General features: G+C 40.7%; 1 protein-coding gene across 3 annotated transcripts in view; it reads right to left on the bottom strand.

The window, feature by feature from the left end:
• Window positions 1–23186, bottom strand: part of dip2cb (disco-interacting protein 2 homolog Cb) — a gene marked incomplete at its 3' end in the record, with an annotated part of 159535 nt that overhangs the window by 67141 nt on the left and 69208 nt on the right. For 2 of the 3 annotated variants that reach the window (XM_079569110.1, XM_079569111.1), the window contains exon 2: window positions 8003–8074. The exons of the other annotated variant lie outside the window; for it this stretch is intronic. In XM_079569110.1, the coding sequence (XP_079425236.1) occupies window positions 8003–8074 (72 nt within the window). The remainder of the gene's footprint in view (window positions 1–8002; window positions 8075–23186) is intronic. 3 annotated transcript variants of the gene reach the window in all.

The following is a 23186-nucleotide window of genomic DNA, read 5'->3' as shown; positions in this document are numbered from 1 at the left end:
ATATAGATGTACTGGGCATGTGGTGGTGCTTGGCTTTCGTTACTTGAGTAAAAGTACAGATACTACCGGTCAAATATTATACCAAAAAAAGTAAAAGTTGAGTGTACTTAAGCGAAAGTACTGAAGTATAGAAAGTAAAGAAAAGTGTAGGTCAGTTTAAAAAAAGGGAAAATATAAGCTTGAAGAACACAAAAAGTTCACCCAAATTCTCCATCTGTACGGCAACACAACGGGGACAAACCTTCTTACTTGTCTTGAGTCAGTGACATTTGGCAATGCATCTGCACCTCGCCGCCTACTGGTCTGGAGTGTGCATTACAACTCTATCTTTCAAATGTAATGGAGTAATATTTAGTTGTAAGTTCTCAACAAAAATAAAACTCTAGTACAAATCAAGGACAAACTCTAAATTTGCTCGACCGCCTCTGATCCTGGGTTGCCATAATTATACTGTATATTTAGATTCATTGCCAGCTGGTATTACATAGAGGATGTGGCAACCCTAAACTGCATGGCTTGAGAACCGAGACAAAAAACCTATACTGTACAAAAGCAACACATCCTGTTTAAAGAGTTTTAAACTGTGAATACATTAAGTTTATTTGTAGGTTGTTTGTGAAATATTTACATACTGCATCCTACTTTTAAGTTGATGCGAGGTATAAAAAGGGATGTCATAATGTACATCATAGGGGTGTAATGGTTCACGGGGATGTATTGAACCGCTTCGGTTCGGCCTGTTCGGTTCGGTCCACTTGCGTACCGTTTCGGTGCGTTATTTTGATTAAATAATGTAAATTTATTATTAGCGTCATATTAAGTGCCGCGGAACAAAGTTCCTACGCGAGTTTCCGCACGGACGCTATTGAGTGACGTACATTGAAGCTGCATGAGCAGCTGAGAGAAACGGCATCATGGCAACAGCGAAAGAGAAGCCAGAGCTTGAAGACCCTCCACATCATTAAAACTCATGACGGGGACAGACGAGTGGATAAAGCCAAAGTTGTTGCCGACATTGTTCCACGGAGATCGGGTTTGCAGCAGGCAACACATCAAACATGTTAACACACTTAAAATGTCATCATCCGAATGTGAATACCACGTCTACTGAAGAAAAGCAGCCTTGTGCAAACACGCTAACGTCGGCATTCAAACAACCCCTGTAGTTCGGATCGGGCAAAAGCAATCACGCATGGTATAGGTGTTTTCATCGCTATGGATTTGTGCCCATATTCAATTGTTGAAGGCGCTGGCTTTAAGTATTGGATTAAGAGTCTTGAGCCTCGCTACAATATCCCATCACGTCCGCACTTCAGCCAAAAAGTTTTACCAGCACTTCATGACAAAGCTCAAACTGATGTGGTCAACAAGCTGCGCTTGAGTGCGCTGACTGTATCACTTACTTACAGTATTTAAATTTTTATTTTAAATGTTACAAAATGTGTATTTCATTCTAAGAGTGCAATTTATTTAAGATATCACCCACATGGGTCGCTTTTATTTATTTTATGCAAGAATTCTATTGTGTATTGGCAGCATTTCAAAAGAAAAATTTTGTTAGTTCTTATTTATTTGTACCGAAAATTAACCGAACCGAGCCCTCCAAAACTGTGAACCGAATACAATTTTAGCGTACCGTTACACCCCTAGTACATCATGATGGACAAAAAGCAAATGAAAAGGCTTCAACAACGCAAGGAAAGGGATCCATTTTGATTAATTTTGTAGGTCTTAGCTTTCAAATAAGGTATTATAGGCAATAGCATTTTTAAAAAAAATTGGAAACTCAACTTGTACTTTCTCATTCAATTCTCTGAGGACAAAATATTGAATATTACATTTAATACGTTGTATCGCAATCACCATTGCATCAAAAGTGTATCGTCGCTCATAATTAGGCTGTTGTTCCACTTTAAGAATATGGCTCATGTTCGTGATTTGCTTTTACTGCTATGGACGATTGTTGTGACAGTGAACTGTAAAGGAAATATTAATAACGAAACTAACGATGATAAGCCCAAAAAAAAGCAAACCACTTAACTTTAGAGAAAGCAAAGCGATGAACTCTGGGAGCTCATGGCAAACTTGTTCACACTGAGATGTAGAGATTGCGGCACAATTTCCTGTATTCTTTCATACACCTATCCTCACCCGACGCCTCACCTCCGTCAGACCGGTCGATACAGTCTGTTAGTGATACCCCCGTGTTACGGACATCCACGAGAACACACCAGCCTCACTCACGCTCCCGGTGTCTTCTGTCTTCATTAGACCTCCCATCCCGGCCCGGAGACGCTCGGGAACTCCCGAGGAAAACTCAAAGTGGATTATCTGACCATATAACGACCCTCCTGCAATGGATCTACGAGCGTTCTGGGAAAATGTGCGACTTTACAGTTGCCCCACGCGTGAGATGAATCGGTGCACTGTTCCTTCATTGTTCAGTATCAGGAATCTTATTGGTTTGCTCGACCACAAATGATACACTCTTAAGGGTTGCACAACATGACAAAAAAAATATATATATTTGATAACTGTGTTAAATATTACAATAATGATATTCGTACGTTACTTTAAAGAGGCTTTGGATCCCTGATACCTTGATGTAAAATAAAATAAATAAAATAAAAATAAAAATAAAATACAAAGGCCAGGGCTGGTGATGAGCAAGTCTGGAGCTCCCCCTGCAGGCAGCAGTGTGAATGACATAGCACAACTTCACATTAGCTGCAGAACTAAAAACAATTTTGTGACAGTTTTTGTATTTTTCATACGACGCAACATAACCAGGAAGTGCAGATCGGCGCTGCAGCAGCAGAAGAAGAAACAACCAAAGTTAAGAGGATTACTTGAAGTGTAATACTACTCTGAGTATGTTTTTGACGAGGGAAACACGTTGCATGTTGGTTCGAAGCTAAAAACAAAGTCGATTTTGCACATGTGCCCTTTAAATGTTAAACAAAAACACAATCTTTTTAATTTTTGGCTTTACAAAATGTCAGACCTCAGCAATTTTGTGATACAGTGTGTGCAAAACTAATAATTACACGATACATATAGCATAGTACTAGCAAACTGGCTTAGCAGGTGCAAAATAATGATGCACTGGACTTAGGGCTGGGCGATATATCGATATTTAAGATATATCGATACATTCTTACATGTGATATGGAATTAAACCAGATCACATGTATCAATATAGTTCAAATTTGTGCTGTAATACTTATGTGCTTTGTACCCTTTTTCCTCATTAAATAAGTGAATAGATGATCCTTGACTTACTCATTGACAATGGGTCTATTAATCAGTCAGTGGCATCACTTTGAAACCACAGTCCTGTTTCAAAAGGAATAAATCAACCACAGATTAATCTTGTTTATAATTATAAAAACTATCATTAAGTGTAATATATCTGTGTGACAGAGTTTTGTCCGAGTGAAGCCTCTACTGTTCTGACTGAAGGCTTGATCATTATTGGCCTCTATTGACCGTGAAAGCGATGGAAAACTGCCCGCCTCAATATGCATGACGTCATCAAAAGCGTAGATATCGGAATAAAAAGTATCGTCCCGCAAAAATCGCACTGTATTGTCACACCCCTGCAGACACTCAACCCGAGGTTTTACAGTTATTGTTTCTCCTCTCACACATTGATTTTGTTCACGGTGCTCAGAATTTTGAAACTTGCTGTAAAAAGCTCCACCGAAAACTCCATCGGCCGCGTCTGTCCCCGCCGGCCCTGGTCTGGACACACCGCCCCTGACCCCTCTATTTTATATGTCACTTTAGAAAGGAAAAGTTTCACAATCCTGCTGTCGGAGAAATGCCAAAAAAAGTGATTTTTTTGTACACAGGAATCTAACATCAAACTCCGAGAACAGAAAACTTCATGAACATTTTACATTTCTACAATTTTCATCCGATGAGATTTCACAGCGCGCCTTGGATAACTTTCATCTCGCTGTCGGTCGTTATGTGCGTCTAACCGACATCAAAGCCTGCGAGGGAAAGCCAACACAACAGCGCAAGTGAATTATTGAAACGGAGGCGTCCTCAAACTGTTGGCTCTGAATAGGAAATTATCGGAGGGACGTTGAACGCAGCACGGGCTCGAGGAGATGATGTGATTTGTCTGGGGTTATGTTTACACGTCTCTTTGCTCTACGGGAAATGTCAGGTCGCCGTTAAAGAAGGCGCTCGTTCATCATTCATAACGGGGTCGTCTTCTGCGGTGTCAAAGACCGAACTAAAATAAAACATAACACGCACTCAAAACGAACGCTGATGGAGAAAATGCTACCAAAATGACTCACATGAATGACGGGCACATTTCACGATGACAATGCCAGGATTCATCGGGCTCACATTGTGAAAGAGACGATCATAAAACTATTCAGAATGGTCGGGATGTGCTGGAGAGGGTTTTGTGCAGTGGTCATGCTTTCCTAGCTTGGCATAAAGTCAGACTGACTTTGTTTATGTACCGTAAATTCTCTAATACTGGACTGTATTCCATTAGCGGCCGGGTCTCTAACAGAGGCCGAGTTCGCGGCTGGCGGAGGCAAATTAAAGCCGGTCCCTAAAACAGGCCGGGGCTTTTATTAGAAACTATAGCGGTAGAAATATTCCCCATGTTAGGAATTTGTCTCATACTCGTGTAAATGATAACTCACGTGCAGGAAGTAAACAAACGGGAACCCGGGCCGAGGGGGACGCTGCGGAGTGGAGCTGTTCCGAGCGTAACTTTGACACAGATTTAGCCACTTTTCAAACTTCCAGTGACTATTTGTGGAAACAGGGAAAGCAACAAATGTCGTGTGACCCTCCAAGGTTTTAATAAAGTCTCCATCGCGTCTTCAAAGCACGTCCAGCTGCTCCGTGTGCAGGTCAGTCCCACGCCTCAAAATAACTCCTCCGATCAGCGCGAGCGTCTCGTCTTCTCTCGGGTCAGTCTCATGATCGATCACAAACACAAACGCTCCGTCTAAACTCGCCTTTTACACAAGATAACAACAAATAATCCGGTCCGCGGTAAAAACGAAACAGAAACCTGCAGTGACACTGATGTCAAAGCTCCGCTAACAGCAACGAAACACTTCCTGTTGTCCCGACAAAATAAAAGGCATCAATGATCCAGCCGCTGGGAGAGGGTTTGCAAAGTTAATTAATAAATGAACCTAATATTTTAGGTGCAAATGGGCACAAATCTAATTTTTCTTCGTTTTCCTGGTCGTCGGTTTTGCTCAAATAGAAATAAAGGCCTGTCTCTAATTGTGGCCTGATTCCAATAAAGGCCTGGTCCTAGATGCCCTTGAGTAAATAAAGGACGCAATTTCCAAATCGAGACTGGAGGCGGGGCTAACGATCCCGGTTTGAACGAGAGCAAACCAATCAAACACAAAACGGCCTACACTTTGCGTTCACGTCCTCCGCCATGATTTTTTATAGACCACACGTGCAGTTGAGTAAATGTTCTGGTGAAAGCCCTCAGAGCAGCTTCTTGCAGTGGCTTTAAGGACAAGACCAGCTCATTTAAAGGGACTATATGGAGTTTAAAAATGTTAGAATAATGTATTTTCCTCCCCCTACATGTTCCAGCAATGTCCTAATGTGTAGGATGAGCCCAGACCTGTTCACCACAACTGCCTCTAAAATCCTGCACTGTCACTCAAAAAGGTTTTAATTCAGGTCCGAATTGCCGTCATGCCCGAGCTTAATATAGAAGGTGCAGTAACACGAATGACCTGAGATGGCAGTGGTGAGTATAAAATGGCAAACTTGCATCTAGTCCCTTTAAAGCAGAAGAAAGGGCACTGGTAAAAGATCGTTGTGTTGCGGCCTTCGCTGTTTTGGTTACGGCCCGGAGAGCACTGGTTTATGGGATATCCTAGCAAGGAAGATGACGCACCATTAACTCTCGCCTCCCCTGCTATGATTGGCTTGTCTTGGTTTTGCCCGAGTCATCCATCCATTTTCTTCCACTTTTCCGTTTCCGGGTGGTGGGGGCAGCTGTTGGAGCTGCCAAAGTCACATTGCACCAGCCCCTATGGCCCCTCCTGCAGGTGGTGGGTCTATGGGAGGACGGCCTCACGACTCTAACCGGGCCTGCTGGTCTCTCATAAGGGGCTTCTGAACCGCTCTTTGTCTGACCCGTCACCTAGGACCTGTTTGTCGTGGCACAAAGCCCCCGACAACAGAGCAATTCAACAATTATATTAAAAGTAGGGGTGCTCGATTATTGAAAAAATAATAATCACGATAATTTTTGTCATAATTGAAATCACGATAATTCAAACAATTATTTGTTGCCTTTAAAAAAAAGTCTATTTTTTGTATTTATTTATTAATTAATCAAAACACTATGATGATATTTTATGTTTTCTAGAGAGTCATAAAAGTACAAATGATTTCAAGTACGCCTTGATTAAAGAGAGGTCCCTGTTTCACACCTGCCCCCTGCTGGCCAGCCCTCACACCTGCGCAAGTAAACTGAGCGGTGCGGCCTGATGACATCATCACACAGCGCCGTTTGTTTTTATGTCAGACAAAAGCATGAGCCACGGCACGGGAAAAGCGAAGGGAAAATAATCCCAGCGGCCAGAAATAACGCAAGTCTGCTTTGCAAAAAAAATGAAAATTTGCAAAAAAAAAGAATTTAAAAAAAAAATGAAAAAAAATAAAATAAAATAAATTGAACAAATTTTTGCGATTATGCTAATTTTGTTATTGTTTACTGTTGTAATCGAAATCGTAATAGAATTTCGATTAATTGCACAGCCCTAATTAAAAGTAGCTAATAAGTCTGAAACTATGACTAAAATCCTTCAAATATGATGATAAAAATATAATGACAGTTTGAAAAAGCCTCATATCATTTAAATCCATTGCCCAAAATCAGGTCTAAGCTTTGTTTGTGTGGGAAAAGCTCCATGAAGCAGTGCAATTGGATTAGATAAGCTTTTTGTAGATTTTTTTATGGATATTTTTGATGAGTGAGAACTAGCTCCGTACTAACCTACAGTAAAAGCCAACAACAATCACATAGGGCAGGGTTAGTATGTTTTACTAAGACAATATACAGTACATCACGTGGAAATATTAACAAAACATAACTGCGGCTCTTGTGATTAACCCAGTTGTCAGACGGTCAATAGCGACAGCATGGCGACCACCGGGTCAGTAGTTATCAAACTGCACTGCTTTAATATAAAACAGAGCCGGTCGCAGCGGCGTGGGCCCAGCACCACGTCAGGCCGAAGGAATGGAGCGACTGCTGCGTTTGCTCAGGACAAAAGCAGCACTGTTGGAGGAGTGGCCCAGGCCTAACAATGCTTCCAACTGCACAATTAGTTTTATTACATGAGGACTGATAGATTGATGTGCCTGGGCCATGTCAGTGTCGTAAGTGGGAATGTGGAATGATTAAAATGGGCGATATGCGAAAATAGACATTCGCAAACTCTGCAATCAATCAAATGTTTTTTTCAGCAAATTGTATAAAGCTAAAAAATGGGGACAACACAAAGACTAACTTGGACCAAAATTAGGAGAGTCATTTCTAAGCGCTTTCTTAAGGTTGTCAGTCAGATGGAAGAGCTCTGTGATTTTGCTATGTATATTATTCCAATATTAATCGTATAGCGCAACTCTTTTTTGTGTGTGTGTGTGTTAAATGAAACCACATCTTAAATCCTGTCCTTGCCTATTGGACTAGATCCAATTTCGAGGCACATACAGGAGGTTAAGTGCCAGATAGCAGTCGTATAAAGTCACATGCTTCACTGGGAAAACACAATAGTGAACTGTAATGCTGTTATTTTTAGTGATGTGCCCACTAACTGATTAGATTAGACTAGTCAGATGGTTTGAAACAGCGCAGTGGAACAAGAAATCCCCCCCCCCTGTGCTCGGCAAATCTCACACAAAAAGCTCTGTTTGACCCAGAAACGTTATACTTTCCTACGAGTCTGTTAAACACACACTACGACTGAACGAGTTCTACCTGGCGACTGGGGCAGATAAGCACCAATCAGCTTGGAGCGCTTCTTCTCGTAGCCCTTCTGTGTGATGTCACCTGGAAAAGACAAACCCAAAAAAAAAAAGGATATTATTAATACTTTTGCATGTGTTTAGAGCAGTGATTTAATTATTTATTTAATTGTTATTGTTGTTGTTGTTGTTTTTTTGGGGGGGGGGTACAAATTATTGTTGTTAGTCAGTCTCAAAGCTTGAATCACACAAAACTGAGTCGGTAAGACTATATTATATATTGGCCATTTAAAGGGGCTAGATGCAAGTTCGCCATTTTATACTCACTACTGCCACCTCAGGTCATACGTGTAACTGCACCTTCTATATGAAGCTCGTGCATGACGGCACTTCGGACCCGAATTAACACCTTTTTGAGTGACAGTGCAGGGTTTTAGAGGCAGTTGTGGTGAATGTGTCTGGGCTCATTCTACACCTTAGGACATTATTGAAACATGTAGGGGGAGGAAAATACTTAATTTTAACATTTTTAAACTCCATATAGTCCCTTTAAAGATGGCCAACCACAAATTATTTTAATATTAAGGTGAAATGTATGTTCTTTTATTCAGGTCACTGACTTAGATAGCGTGGTGACATATTTAGGATTATGAGGCTAAAGATTGGAGAGCTTTTAACCTAGATTTGGCCCAGTTGTGTTTCTGTCATTGTAATGCATGTCTATAATAACAAAATACTTTTTCACGGACCTCAAAGCCTCTACTAAGCGTCATTTCCCTTTTTTCTTTTAGAACGTTAAAGACTCCTTGCATAGTTACGCTTAATAACCAATATGAGTGTATTAGTGTCTATATCCGTATCATGCATCATTGCGGCTTCTAAATCTGCTCTTGGGCACCTCGGAATTATTTTTTGTTTCGTAAGAAAACACTTCATGGTTTTACTTATTATGGCATGAAAATCCAGGAAATACTAACTAAAGTTGGCAATTTGCACTGAAAAATGTTACATGTAAATCATTTATATGGAGAATCAACAGCAACGGTGCGAGTACAGAGCCCTGTGGTATGCCCCTTTAAATGTATATGGTGATTTATCCAGGTCTGCCTTGAAGATGTGATGTAAACCAGCCTACTAAGCAAAATACTCCAAGTAAGTATGCTTTAGTAGAGGAACGATGTTATAACATGGTTGAAATGTCAAAAAAGTCAATTGTGTGCCCCCTGAAGAATAATGGCTTGAATTCATATCCTGCCGCAATAATTATAACTCATCGTGTAAAACATGGACATATGGTCAGCCGTCTCTGCACAGATATTTTTGACAGTGCAATTTAAGAGTGAAGTGGATATGAAATTAATATATCAATCCCTCCAGCAGCTGATACAGATACTCTCCGTCAGGGAGACAGCCTCTCCATCGGCCAATCAGGGCGCAACTGTCAGAGAGTAAAATTATATTATCTGGACAGTCAAAATGGAAAATGGACCAGCAGAAATTAATATGTTTTTGCACAAGACGGGTAAATAGAGCCGAGAGACAGACGCGTATTGATTTTTAAATAACGCTGCTGAAATGTAACGCCACCGCTAGAGAAAACAAAGGTATTTTTACACCGCCACAGCGAGCCGTCCATTTCTCAACTATATAAACAAAGTGGTTATATCAGTACAAAAACAAAAAATATTTGCTAGTAATGGGTAAAAAACACACACAAACAATTTTGCAAAATGAGTAGATAATTGCTGCTTTTTCCTGGTAAGCTAGTTTTGTGTTTTATTGTGGACATATCCTGAATCATTTTTGATGTTTTATGTTTTATCAATAAAATGACAGTCTGTGCATGGAAAATACACTTGACAGGTAAAGACTGCCCTACGATACGTAATAAAAACAAAATGTAACCCCTAGAAAAAAAACGTATGTATATAGTTAGCTAACTGGCTAATCCGGGAAACTTGTTAAGAGTTCGTTAACCTTTCCTATACACATGCTAGCATTAGCCACCAAACATCACAAATTATGAATGATACAGATGTTTTCAGCTGTTGTCAACCATTGACCATATGTAAGTGAGGCCAAAGACTAGCTAGAAAATCATTATTAACTTTTGAGATTTTACTTTAGATATAAATTACCGTATATAAAAATGGCCTCTGAGCTAAATGCTACATTCCATGCAGTTGAGTTTTTGCATTTAATTGGGTCAGATACACATGAAAGATCATCTTATAATATATTACTGAAGGAAACTCACAGAAATTATATAAATGCCATGAAATGGACATGTTATACCTCAGCATAGGCTGCTTTAAAAGACACTGTCTTCACCAGTCATTAGCTTGGGTATAGAACGCTCAATTCACACAGGTCCGGGAGGCAGGCGGCTAACAGATCTAAACATTTGTCAGATAGCTAACGATATTTCTATGATATCTATGTTATAAGCCACAATAAAACAAAACTAGTGGTTCAGAAACAGGCTAATACAAAACTACAAGCTAAGCTAACAATGGTAGCTACGCAGACAAGACAACTGAGCATTGACATTAACTAAGGACATGAATTACACTTTTTATTTGTTTTATTTTTAATTTTTAAATTGTGTAAGACATCAAGACCAAAACAAGACTTAAATGGAACTGTTACTAATTGTGTTCATTACAATGATGTTTTAGGTTGTGAAAGCAAAAATGTTCAAATCTGATTTCCCGATGCACCGTGGCTGCTTGCGATGCGGATGACACTCACTTTCTGCATGTGCTTTTCATGCAGCAGAACTGACAACAAGCTCATTGAATTGGAGATTGCTTCGCATAACAGTGTGAAAACGATCATTTGGATATGACATTATAACACGCTCAAAAGCTCAAAAAGTTGATTGGACCATTATTCTTTTTCTATATGGCCCAAGCCCCTCTTAAACACTGTTTGCATCAGTGAGTGAAATATTCATTGACCTCAGCTCAGAGCCCTATATACTGGAGCGTGTTATGAATTATTGACGGATTACATACATACTGAAGACTGCCCTCTGTTTGACTGCAGCTCAGACGTAAAGATATCACCAGCCCAGTGAGAAGCATCACATCTCCTGGAGAAGCTGAAGGTCCCGAGTTGGATTCAGGGACGACGGTGCCGAAAAGTCCCATCCTCTTTGAAATCCGCTTTTGGTTCAGCAACTAAATCATCCATTCCTATGACTCATTTATTTTTTGATCAAGACTTGAAAAGAATGATTGGAGCTAATAAACGGTGTGGTATTCAGTTTGGGAATTTTAATCCAGCGCTTGCAAAACTGAAAAGTTAAAAGGGTATTTCAAATTGAATAAACTCTTTGGAATGCTTTGAAAGTCTATGTGAAAATGAAATGGTATTTTACTTCCAGAAGCCAGATTTGTTTTGAGGTGGGCGGGACATGTTACGTATACCTCGCTAAAACTGATTGTTAGCCTATCATTATAACTTAGACCCTCACCTGCCCCCCCTTTCAGCTCTGGTAAACAGCTACGGTATCCCTCCAGGGACATTTTCTTTCCCCATTTTTTTTCAACACATCAGTCTCTCAATGTTAAACAAATTATGCTAACTGCTTTTCTGATTTTCCCCACGGGACTAAACAGCTTGCTGAGGTCTTCTCATGGCCCTTGTGTAACCGAGAGGAGTGTGACTGATGCATGTTTTGGCCAAATAGTTTACATTTTAGACTCACAGCTGCGGCACGATACACACCGGGGGCTCCCATTACCTTATACAGGCACAGAACACAATACACGGGGCAGGGGTGGAGGGAGGGGGGGAGGACTTGGACGACTGGACTGGACTTATAGTTTAGACCAAATTACACGTCGCTCATCGTCTTCTCACTGAACCTGCAGGGCTTTCATTATGCAAATATCACAAATATCATATGTCACTTTAAATGTGGATGGGTTGAGTCTGTGCTGTAGAAATGTTGTTGGGGGAGGCGGAGCTACAGCATCTAGCTAGGCTAACTGTTAGCATATTGCAATCTTTTACAAATGGAAATACTTTTCAGAATACTGATTTAAAGCAGTACTAAGTAACGTGTTGACCTTAATAAATCCTTTTCGTAGTCCCTGTGGGGGTAATACAAGTGTTTATGGGATGATTGGAGGGTCTTTCATCTCCCCCTGGTGTCTCTGGACAGAAAACCATGTTTGCAACTTGTCTGCCACCGGTCCGGAGAAAGCAATACACACTAATGGAATCACGAAGAAGAAGCTAACATGCTAACGGGCAAAGCTAACTGCGGGCTAACGTCACTTTAAACAGTATTTACAGTCAAGTTTGAGTGAAAAAAAATATTTCCATTGTATAATTGGATGCACAGTAACCCTCTCTCCCTTCGCCTTTCCTGTCAGTGTAGTATTTACTCTCCAAGACAATTAATAAGTTAAAAAAATCGTAACTTGCTACTACACCTGCAGTTGCGCTTATGGCCTCTAGGGGGAAGAGTTACTTAGTACTGCTTTACACTTATGTTTGCGCCTCTGATAACAAGACACTTCCCAGCAGGGCGGGTTCTTACTGGTGCTCCTGATTTTCACCATCAACATAAAACATGCACAATAGCCCAAATCCTACAAGGAAGTGACCAATATTGGGTGGAAACTTAAAAATGCATGAGACTCTTAAAGGTTTAGCAGCCATCTCTCAAAAAGTAATGATCCCAATGTTGACTCTTTTTAAAGGCGTATATTTCATTATTCCGTCCACACCTTCGCGTTGCCGGTATCTCACTTTTCTTTCAAGCCACAACATCAGCTCAAACCCAAACAGTCGCCCTCGGTGCAGTTATCAGGAGGAGCACCTGCCGGGCTCTCCCCGTGAGACTGTGAGCTCACTGTTTACACCAGGCTGAGTCACACTTCACCTGCTGCACATACGTACACACACGAGTACACACGAGTACACACAAGTACACACAAGTACACACGCGCAAACGCACACAGACGCACAACTGCTGAGGGGAGCACACGCCTGCTTTCACCTGCTGTAAAAGTGCTGAGTAAATACAGGCGGCTCTCACTTCAAAACAATGACACACAGCACTGATACTGGCCGACTGAGAGCCTGTGGTAAGAGCTTTGTGTTATAAGAGGCCAAGATTTTACTATAAGCGAATCATTATTCATTACTTTGTCATTTTGGCTTAGGCGCTACTCTTTTGTTGACGGGTTAAATGTTACTCCAATAAGGCAAGGCATGTTTATTTATACACAAGGCATCTCAATGTTCATAAAGGTAAAAGTTGCTGAGTCTAGGGCATAGACTGTAAAAAAATAATGGACGTCTTATGCTCACTCCTCCCCGTTTACCATAATGACCACGGTCGAGGGGGAATTCATGGCGGATTTACAGACTCCCCCTCCCCAGCTCTGACGAAGCATGTTCCTAAAAAGGGCATAAGGGCGGGATCTTCACTGTAGACTCGGCCCTTAAGTGACGTGTAGCTCGCGCTGCTCCAATGCTAACAGTAAGTACGAGATTTCTAAAATTATTTTTTACGAAAACCAGCCTGGTTTCATATATTGTGATTATCCCAGCGTTATTTCTGGAGGAATATCTAGCCTAGTCTAGGTTTGAAAACATTGAAACCAGGCGTTAAAGTTGTTTTTAAGGTGCCTAAACTCCAATGCTTTTCAATGGGGGCCTAGTGGCGATATGGAGGTACTACAGCAATGGCGGCCCCCAGTGTCGTGGTCATAAAACAGAGCAGCCAGCGCCCATTAGTCTAGGGCTGCAACTAACAATTATTTTGGTAATCGATTAATCTGCCGATTATTTTTACAATTAATCGATTAATCATGCATCAAGTTCTTAGCGCTTTGAAAAAGTCACAGCTGAACTCGGTTTGCTCAAAGCTGCACATAAACACAAGCACAAGTTTCTGTGAACAGGCCGTTCCTCACTTGAAAGCTAAGAACCTCCAGAGTTCAAAGCTTTAAGGACTGGAGGCGGCACTGGCACTGACTGCGACTTTATCTGGGACAGAGCTAGAAATGAGGAAGTTTATTTCCAAACTGGTTTAAAACTGGATCTGGCAACAATAAGAGTGGATTCATTCTGCTCTCTGATTGGATAATTGTCCTGGGGCACAGACAGATCATTTATGAAATGTACAAAACACTTTACACACCCAAAGTTTGAAAACAAAAAATACTAAACTCTGTATTTGGGTCTGTGTCAACCAGAAAACGATTAAAAAGATAGTTGACAACTATTTCAATAATCAATTAGTTGTCGATTAATCAATTCGCTGTTTCAGCCCTAGTTCAGTCAAATTGTTACTTAAGTGAAAGTACAAAAGTATTTGCAGTGTAAAAATACAAATCCATAGAAATCAAAAGTTGACTTTGCAGCTACAAAAATAATACAATTGTGCTCAGATTCCCTCTACGGCAACACAACGGGGACAATCCTTCTTCCTTGTTGTGAGTCAGTGGCATTTGTCAGTACAACTGCACAGCACCACCTACTGTTCTGGAGTGCGCATTTTTAGGATTGTAATATTAACAAAGCACATGATAATATTAACTTTAGTAGTGGAGTAGAAAGTATTATATTTAGTTCTCAACATAAATACTACTCAAGCGAAGAACAGATCTTCAAAAACTCTTTTTTGTCTACAGTGTGTGCATGTTTGATGGCAAAGTTCAAATTATTACAACAAGCGTGCCATGGCTCACAGTAACAATGCCATATCTATTGAGGGGGAAAAAAGGAAAATATTTAGAGGTAAAAGGTAGTTACGGGAACGATTTGAAATAAAACTTGTAAAGTTATATATAACATTTTTTAGATTTATAATACAAACGCATTATTTCCATAGCATCTGGGTAATGCTTTGGAGGTATGATGTTGTAGATTATTTAGTCATATTGCCCTTATTGGACTTAGCTACACAGGTTAAAAACATTCAAAACACTCACATGTCGACTCCCACTGGACTAGAATTACCTGAAGAAGACATTTCTACCATTTTCCTGAGATCCTTCGTTTAGTGTCTTGTCAACAAAAGCATAAAATCCCAGTCAGGCTTGGGTTGAGCAACAGTATGGTCGGGCACATGCTCACAAAGTTCACAAGCCCTTCAAGTTTTCACATGTTTTTTATACCGGACCACATGCGATGAGAGGAAATGGAGGCGTCTGCCGTGCCAGTTTGTTAAGAGCATCACTTCATTAAGTTAATCCAGTCCATCTGACAGAGCAGACGTCAGGGATTCAGATGTGTGATCCAGTAAAAGAAAAACACGACCTCTGATATGCAGCAGTTTGTAGATGAGCAGGAGATAAAGAGAAGAGACAAAAGGAAGTTACAAATATGGAACAATCGAAAAAGTCTTGTCTGGCATAGTAGCAGAACCTTTGAATATCACTATGCCTTCTCTGCAGTCTTCTCTTCCCTTTCTTCAAACACTAACTGCTCCTCCCATCTTTGGAAATCTGAACTTAATTCCATTTAATACCGACGAGACTGTGAAACAAAAGCGGCTCAGTCTGTCAAATTCAATCAACTCGCTTTTCTTACAAGGGATTTCCACAAACTGATATCAACACGACCAAATGTCCGTGTGACGTCATCTGAAGCCACCGGCCTCTATGCAGGGGATTTCCACACATTTTCATCTTGAAGGTTGCCTTGAACTATCCATCAAAATGCCACGGACATTTTTTTGTTATCTTTGAAGCTAAAAATATTTTTGGCAGAGAATGCCAGGGATTTGCATGTGTCCCATTTGCATGCGGAAGGCTAACATTTGACTTGCATGAGGCAGGATACAGACCGCACTTCACCACATGGAGCTACAACAGAGATAGATTTTTTGTTATACAGTGTCTTGCAGTGATAATGAGAAAAAATAAATAAAAACTTACAGACATATTTTAGACAACAAAGTAGGGCTGCAACTAACGAATATTTTGTAGTCGATTAATCTGTCGAATATTTTTACGATTAATCGATTAATCGCTTGGCTGTGAATGGTGTGGAAAATTTTATTTTTTCCATTTTTTTTTACCACATTATAGCTTAAGTGGTGCTGTTTGAGGATGTGTTGATGGAGTTAACTAAAGGGAAATGTTTTTTGAAGGAACTATTCATGAAATTTACAATGTACAAAACACTACAGACCCTAAATACAAAATTGAAGTAGGTTTTCATCAAAATTGCTAAATTTTTTAGGTCATTTTTGCTCCACTTTAGTCTGTGTGAATCAGAAACCGATTAATCGATTACTAAAATAGTTGTCGACTCTTTCAATGATCGATTAGTCGCCGATTAATCGATTAATCGTTTCAGCCTTACAACAAAGTGGAGTAGGCTCTGTGCAGGTAATGTTTTTGGCGAGTGTTGGGTAAACTTAATGTCCATATTCTAACATATAAATAATAAAATATGATTTAAAAAGGGATGAAAACCTCAAAATGAATGTGTGAGCGTGCTCCAACAAAGAAGTCTCCTCCTTAGACGTATTTACATCCTGAGTAAGTTTCCTGCAAAGTATTGCTTTAATATTTATTTCATTTAGCAAGACACGGCTAACTGTGCATAGGAATAAAACTCATGTTGCTCAGCCTCATGTTGCTAACATTTTGCAGTGATGCATAAAAACTTATTCATGCATTTGTTTCATCAAGGCTGGACTACTGTAACCGCCTGCTAGCAGTTAAAAAAAAAAAAAAAGTTTTCAATTAGTTCAAAATGCAGCTGCAAGACTGCTGACGCGGACAAAGAGAAGAGAACACATCACACCTTTGCTAAAGTCTCTCCATTGGCTTCCTGTTGAGTTTAGAATCAAATTTAAAATCCTGCTCCTCACATTTAAAACCATGAAGGGTTTGGCTCTGCTCTATCTCTAAGACACTATCGTTCCATATCAGCCAACCAGAGCTCTCCGCTCTCAAAACTCAGGGCAACTAGTGATTCAGCTACCAAGCTCCGGTTTTATGGAGTAAACTCCCAGCCCACGTTAAAGAAGCAGACACAGTTCCTACATTTAAGACTAGGCTCAAAACGTACTGCACCTCTTTGAATTAGCTTATGATCAGGTCAGTTTGGTAAAGCTCTAACCCACAGCCTGAAGTAAAGCTGCCTTAGGAGAAACACTGCTGTGGGAAGTACGGTCCACTGAGCGCTATCCTCTTCTTCTTTGTCTTATCATGATACAATATTTCTTTTATCTGTAGTTCATTACTATTCACATGGTGTCTCCTGTCCCACTCCCCCTCGGGTGTGTCTGTCCAGATCGAACGGAGGAACCCCGCCCCGCCTACATGGATCGGTCAAGGAGAACTATGCCCCAACATGGACTGGACGGTCTGTGATCTTGGCCCGTCTGCTGAGGGACTTCCATGGGCCCTGGGTCTATAGCCTGTCCGTCCATGGGAGTGGATCTCTCCTTCTGTGGTTCTCCCCGAGGTTTCTCTTTTCTCCCCCTGGGTTTTTGAGTTGTTCCTCGCCGTGCTGGAGAGTCTAAGGACAGGGAGCACCCACGCCGATCCTCATCACCTGCTGCTGACATTTAACAGGACATTATGTTTATGTTTTCCTGGATGCTTCACTTGCCTGGACTTTACATTGACACATTGTGATATTGGGCTATACAAAACCATTGATTGATTGATTCCGTGTGCAAAGACTTATGGTAATTCAGCAGTGACATTTTGCACCATTATAACTTGAAATCATTCCCCAGGCCTGTGTACAATCTGGCTGGGGCTTCAGTTGATAACCCTGGCCCTGTGAGGAAAAACAACTGGTTTCCGTCTGCCTTCACAATCAAACAAATGTCCAGCTGCGTCGTTTTATTGGACTTGTATAGGAAGTGACATAATGTTCACTCTTCCGTGCCCGTCCACTTGAAACAAATCTAGAATCACGGAAACGTTTACGTCAAACCCGCATATTTAAACTATGAGCTCATCCCTGGCAGAGTTGTTGAAGGAAAGTCTGATTCTTTAGTGACTCACTCAAACATGCAGGTCAATGGGTCACTGTTCAATGTCATGTGTCCGATCCACTCCGTTATAGTCATTGCCGTGCAGCCTGTATCTCTTTGAAATGTATAGCATGACCAAGTGGGAGCTCATGGCTCTGCTCCAGTGGCCTTGTAGTTATGGAGAATACGGAGACTATGGCAAACATCAATTAGTGAGCAGCGGCAGTGCAGCGATCAAAGCATTTGTTTGGAAACTGTGGCATTTCTGTTCAATCCAGTCTTTTAGCACTCCACTTTACCCAATAAGTCTGCTAATATGACAAACTATAAAGCGTGGCAGCAGAGTTTTCGTTCTGGCAACATGCGCCAATGAGCACATGCTATTAAAATAATACACTGCCATCTTGGATCTCCAGGGCTTGGTTTGAACAAAGAGCTGCATTAAAGAGAAAAGCACTCAGTCACAGTATTTATTGTAAAAAAAACTATGCACCTTTACAAATGTGTGAAAAGTACAAAACACACTCCCCAACCGACCTTTGTGCAATTAATCGATTACGATTTCGATTATTACACTAAACGATTATTAAATTAGCATAATCTAATTTATATATATATATATTTTTTTCACTTTTTTTTTTTTTTTTTCAAAGCAGACTTACATTATTTCAGGCCACTGGGATTATTTTCCCTCCGCATTTCATGTGCCACGGCTCAAAAACAAACAGCGCTGTGTGATGATGTCATCAGGCCGCGCTGCTCAGTTTACTTGCGCAGGTGTGCGGGCCGGCCAGCAGGGGGCAGGTGTGAAACAGGGACCTCTCCTTAATCGAGGCAAACTTGAAATCATTTGTACTTTTATGACTGTTCAGAAACATAAAATATTCAGCATAGTTGTTTGATTAATAAATAAATTAAATAAAGGTAGACTTTTTTTTTTAAAGGCAACAAATAATCGTTTGAATAATCGGGATTTCAATTATGACCAAAATAATCATGATTATTATTTTTTTTTTCAATAATCGAGCAGCCCTAATTCACAGTGGCATTGTTATAACAAGCCTCTGCAAAGTCAAGGGGGATTTTATAGTCATATGTCCCAGCTCTATCAGATGATATTAATCTGTCACTTGGCGTCCCCCCCCCCCCCCTCGGGCCAGGGGTTAGGGCTTTATAAATAGGGTTAGGAACGTGAATGTGATGTAAGTTGTGTTTCACTCACACAGATCTCACACATAGTTTTAGAAACTAGGGGGTCTTGGCTTTCAGATGAGGCATCACACTGGCTTATGAACCGTAAACTCCCCTCCCCTTATTGAATATGCATTATTGCTAACCCTCAGTCAAACCCCAACTCTAACCCTAAAATGGCAGACATCTGGTTATGGCTAAAATTGGCATATTAAATGTTTGCTCTTATCGTCTTGTTCACTTTTGTTTTCTTTTTACAACATCAGTCTTTTAAGTCCTTCTCAACACAACAAAAAAAACGCAGCAGAAATGATTTACACTCACAGTGACACATAGGCCTGTCACCATAATGAATCTGAAGTTCGATACATTAACCTCTTAACTCCCACCTGAACCGATCACATTTTCTCTTCTTCTTGGGGAGAAAAAAAGCGTCAAAATAGCAACAAAAATATGAACGTAACGAGGATGTAAAATGTAAAAAATCCTCACAAAAGTGGCATAAAAGTGATAAAAAACGGACATAAAAGTGACCAAAAACTGACCAAAAACTGACGTAAAAATGACCAAAAAGTGATATAAAAGTGACAAGAAATGAACAAAAAAGCTACAAATAACTGACAAAATAGTAATAAAAATGTGACAAAAAAGTGACAAAAAAGTGACAAAGAAGATGAACCCAAAAAGTGACACTGTGACAAAGAAGAGATTGAAAAAAGTGAAAAAAAAAAGTGAGGGCAACAGCGTGAGGAATAATATCCGTTTTGTGGGTCTTAGCTTTCAAATGAGGCGTTAGACTGGCCTATAGCCACAGAGAGAATGCATTCAGTTTAGGCGGGTGGTAAGAGGTTAAGTAAGAGGTTACGGCAGGAAAGTATCGTGATAAACGATATTATTGACTCTAACGATACTAGATACTGTCAACTCTCAGGCATCAAAATGACAGTAAACCGTTGTTCTAAAAGTGCATCATTATATCCTAAAATACCACACAAGCTGGAATAAACATGAAATATTATGAAACTCAATTTGCTTCAGTCAAAAATCATAAATGTACAGACGATAAACATCGAGCCTGAAAATGCATCGTTTACCCATTTCTTTAATGAACGATAAGTCGATGTAGTATTGATCGTGACAGCCCTGGTGACACACGTGTTGCTTCAGCCTTACATTCTAACCAATCCAAATACAACCCTTCCCTGTTATCTTTGGAGTATGCTTTTAGCAAAACTCCCAACTAGTAGCGACAATATAGCCTCTTTGCTGCCTGTAAACAGAAAACATGAGGACCGCCGCCGCACAGGAGCTGAAGTGATTGAAGCCCACAACAAACCGGCCTATTGCGGGATGTGTAAATGATAGCACTTACATTAACGCCTCTCAAAATAGCTAATGCCAACCTTTGATATTGAATGCTGCTGAGCTCCCCTCCGAACTGTACCCGCGTTTTGCTGCTGCTGGACTTGGCTAATGAATCTTAAATAGTGCTCGATGCAACGCAAAAAACATAATACAATAAAGTCAACGTTTGCTCTTTTAAAGCAATCCCAAATTTGGAGTTGTTAATAAAAAAAAACACATCTGGATCAGCATCGTGTGGTTGTTCCCTTTTCTCCCAGCACATGGCTAATTCATAATACACAAAGCCACAGATCTTCTTTCACTCCAAAGACTACATGAAGGCATCAAAGGGTTGTAAGATGTCTGCAGAGCCTCTTGGGCGTGACAGCATGGCACTGTATTTGTTTGTGTACGCTCTCAGTCGTGCAGGCGTGAGGCGGTGTCAGTCGGTCGCCCGCTCTTTGACTTGAGGGAGGAGACGTTAGACCAACAATGTGCCTGTCTGTGAGTGTGAGTGTTTTACAAGCAGCACCTCTGTCATCCTCTCCTGACAGTTAGGATCCGACTGGTTTATCGACTGACGCTCCAGCAACAAACGGCAGCCGCCCGAGAGTGGCCTTTGACCCCATTCACACACAAAGAAGTCAGTGTGAGGGGGATAGGCCCAACAACTGTCAGCTTAGCTTTGGATGCAACATGCAAATCACTTTAGCTACAATCAACGTTGTTCCTGTATTTTAACTTACAACTATGATGTGAAGGTCCTACATCATGCTTTATTTATTTTATTATTCAGGCAGGACAACAGAAACATTTAGTAACGACATAGTGGCTGGGACAGGAGTCTCCTACAGTGGTGTGCTGGGTAATCAGGAGAACCGGCACGTTTCCCGGTTGGGCCGCGGTGCTTTTGGACCGTAGGAAAAAAGAAATCAATGAATAATGGACTCTCACAGTTGAACTATAAAAAGAGTTTACCTGGACTTCAGCAGGAGCCTGGGCTGCTGTTTTAGACATAAATAAAGTTACACAAATGTTTATTGTCTTGTCATGTCAACTCATGCATGTGTTGCCTGACATACACAAGCGTGTGCTGAAAGCTGATGTGATGTTGTAGATCCATGAGAGATATGGGGGAGGTTCTAGGGATGGACCGATACCAGTATCGGGCTGATACCACACGCTTGTACTCATACTCAAACTCATTCATCAGGTCCATAAACCGATACCACTTGACGTGTGGCCGGCGCTCCTACATGACGCAGCTCTGCTGAGGAGAGAAAGTAACAACAAACTGGAGAATTCTTTAGTGTAAATAAAAATGTAAAATAATATTGAATGAAAATAAAAAGGCATCTGTACAATTCTGATATAACTTTAATTAAAAGTGTAGCCGACTTTACTCAAGGAAATGTAAATGAGTAAATTAACTAATTACTAACCAGTCTGCTGTGAGGAAGTCTGTAAACCGTCTATTCACTTCACAGTATGTTGAAGAAAATGCCTTGTACTTGTATTGGTATTTGGTATCGGCAAAGTACTTAAATCAAAGTACTCGTACTCGTATTGGTTTTAGAAAATGTGGTATAGGTGCATCGCTAGTAGGTTCATATAAGTTCTTTGAAGTTCTTCCTACTCCTTATGAGCACAACTATGTAAAAGATGCTTCAATTACGATGCTGCTCAGATTAATAAATAAATGAATGAAAATGAAATGAAATAATGACTGAGGTGTTGAATTCAGAAAGAACTCCTGCGAGTTAGTTTAGGCGGGTGCTGTCCAGCGGAGATAACACAGAAGTGTCTACGTGAGTGAGTGGACAGAAGGCAAAAAAAATATGATGACCAATATATAAAAAGTGCATGAATGATATATTTTTCATTACATAACTCAAAGCTAACTGTGGAGATGTGTCAGGCCCAGATTATGTGGGTAAGTAAGTAAGTCATTTTCTGTAGCTGTGTTGAATAATCTTCTCGGCTACTAACTAAAGTGTATTCTGCCTGATTCAAGTATCCTCAAAGGGAGAAAAAGGTCCTACTCTGCCACGTTTAATGAAAAGACTGAACAGCCAGCAGACATGATCTGTCTCCTTTCTCTTTCTCTTCTCTTTCATTTCAAAACATGCAAAGATGGCTTTTAAACTTGGGTTATACACTTGTTCTAGTTAGCCTTAAATGCACCATAGGCTCATAATCGACATATTAGAAGTTAGCTTGGACTTTCAGAACATTGAATCCAGGCAGAGGAAGTAAAACTGATTACAATCTGATGACTCTGGCAGATCCACAGCTGCCGGACAAATGTTTCTATAAATACGACCGGAGAAATGCACAAATGGCATAAATTGTGGCGCAAGTACGAAACACACTGAGTCCGACTGATCTCCCGCCGCAGCTCTGTTCCAAGTCAAACACAAAGCCCCACAGGTCGCCCTTCCTCCTTCCTCCTCGCTCCCATTCACAAAAACACAGGCGGGCGGCCATCTTTGATTGCGCTCCAGTCAAGACGGGAAGCAGGAAGTGAGTTTTGTGTGATCTCAGGGGAAAGCTGCACACGAACAGCTGCGGGGGCGGAAGAGGGATATGGACATGGCTATAATAATAATGCTTTTAGGTTGTGAGAACAGAGGCAACCTATAATAGATTATTTAAGCAGTGGGTAGCGAGCTTCTCTACCAGGTTTGTGGCTAAA

Source organism: Gobius niger (assembly GCF_951799975.1).
Source record: "Gobius niger genome assembly, chromosome: 13".
Classification (NCBI taxonomy): domain Eukaryota; kingdom Metazoa; phylum Chordata; class Actinopteri; order Gobiiformes; family Gobiidae; genus Gobius; species Gobius niger.
The sequence above is the reverse complement of the archived record's forward strand: the minus strand, read 5'-3'. Positions and strand labels throughout refer to the sequence as shown.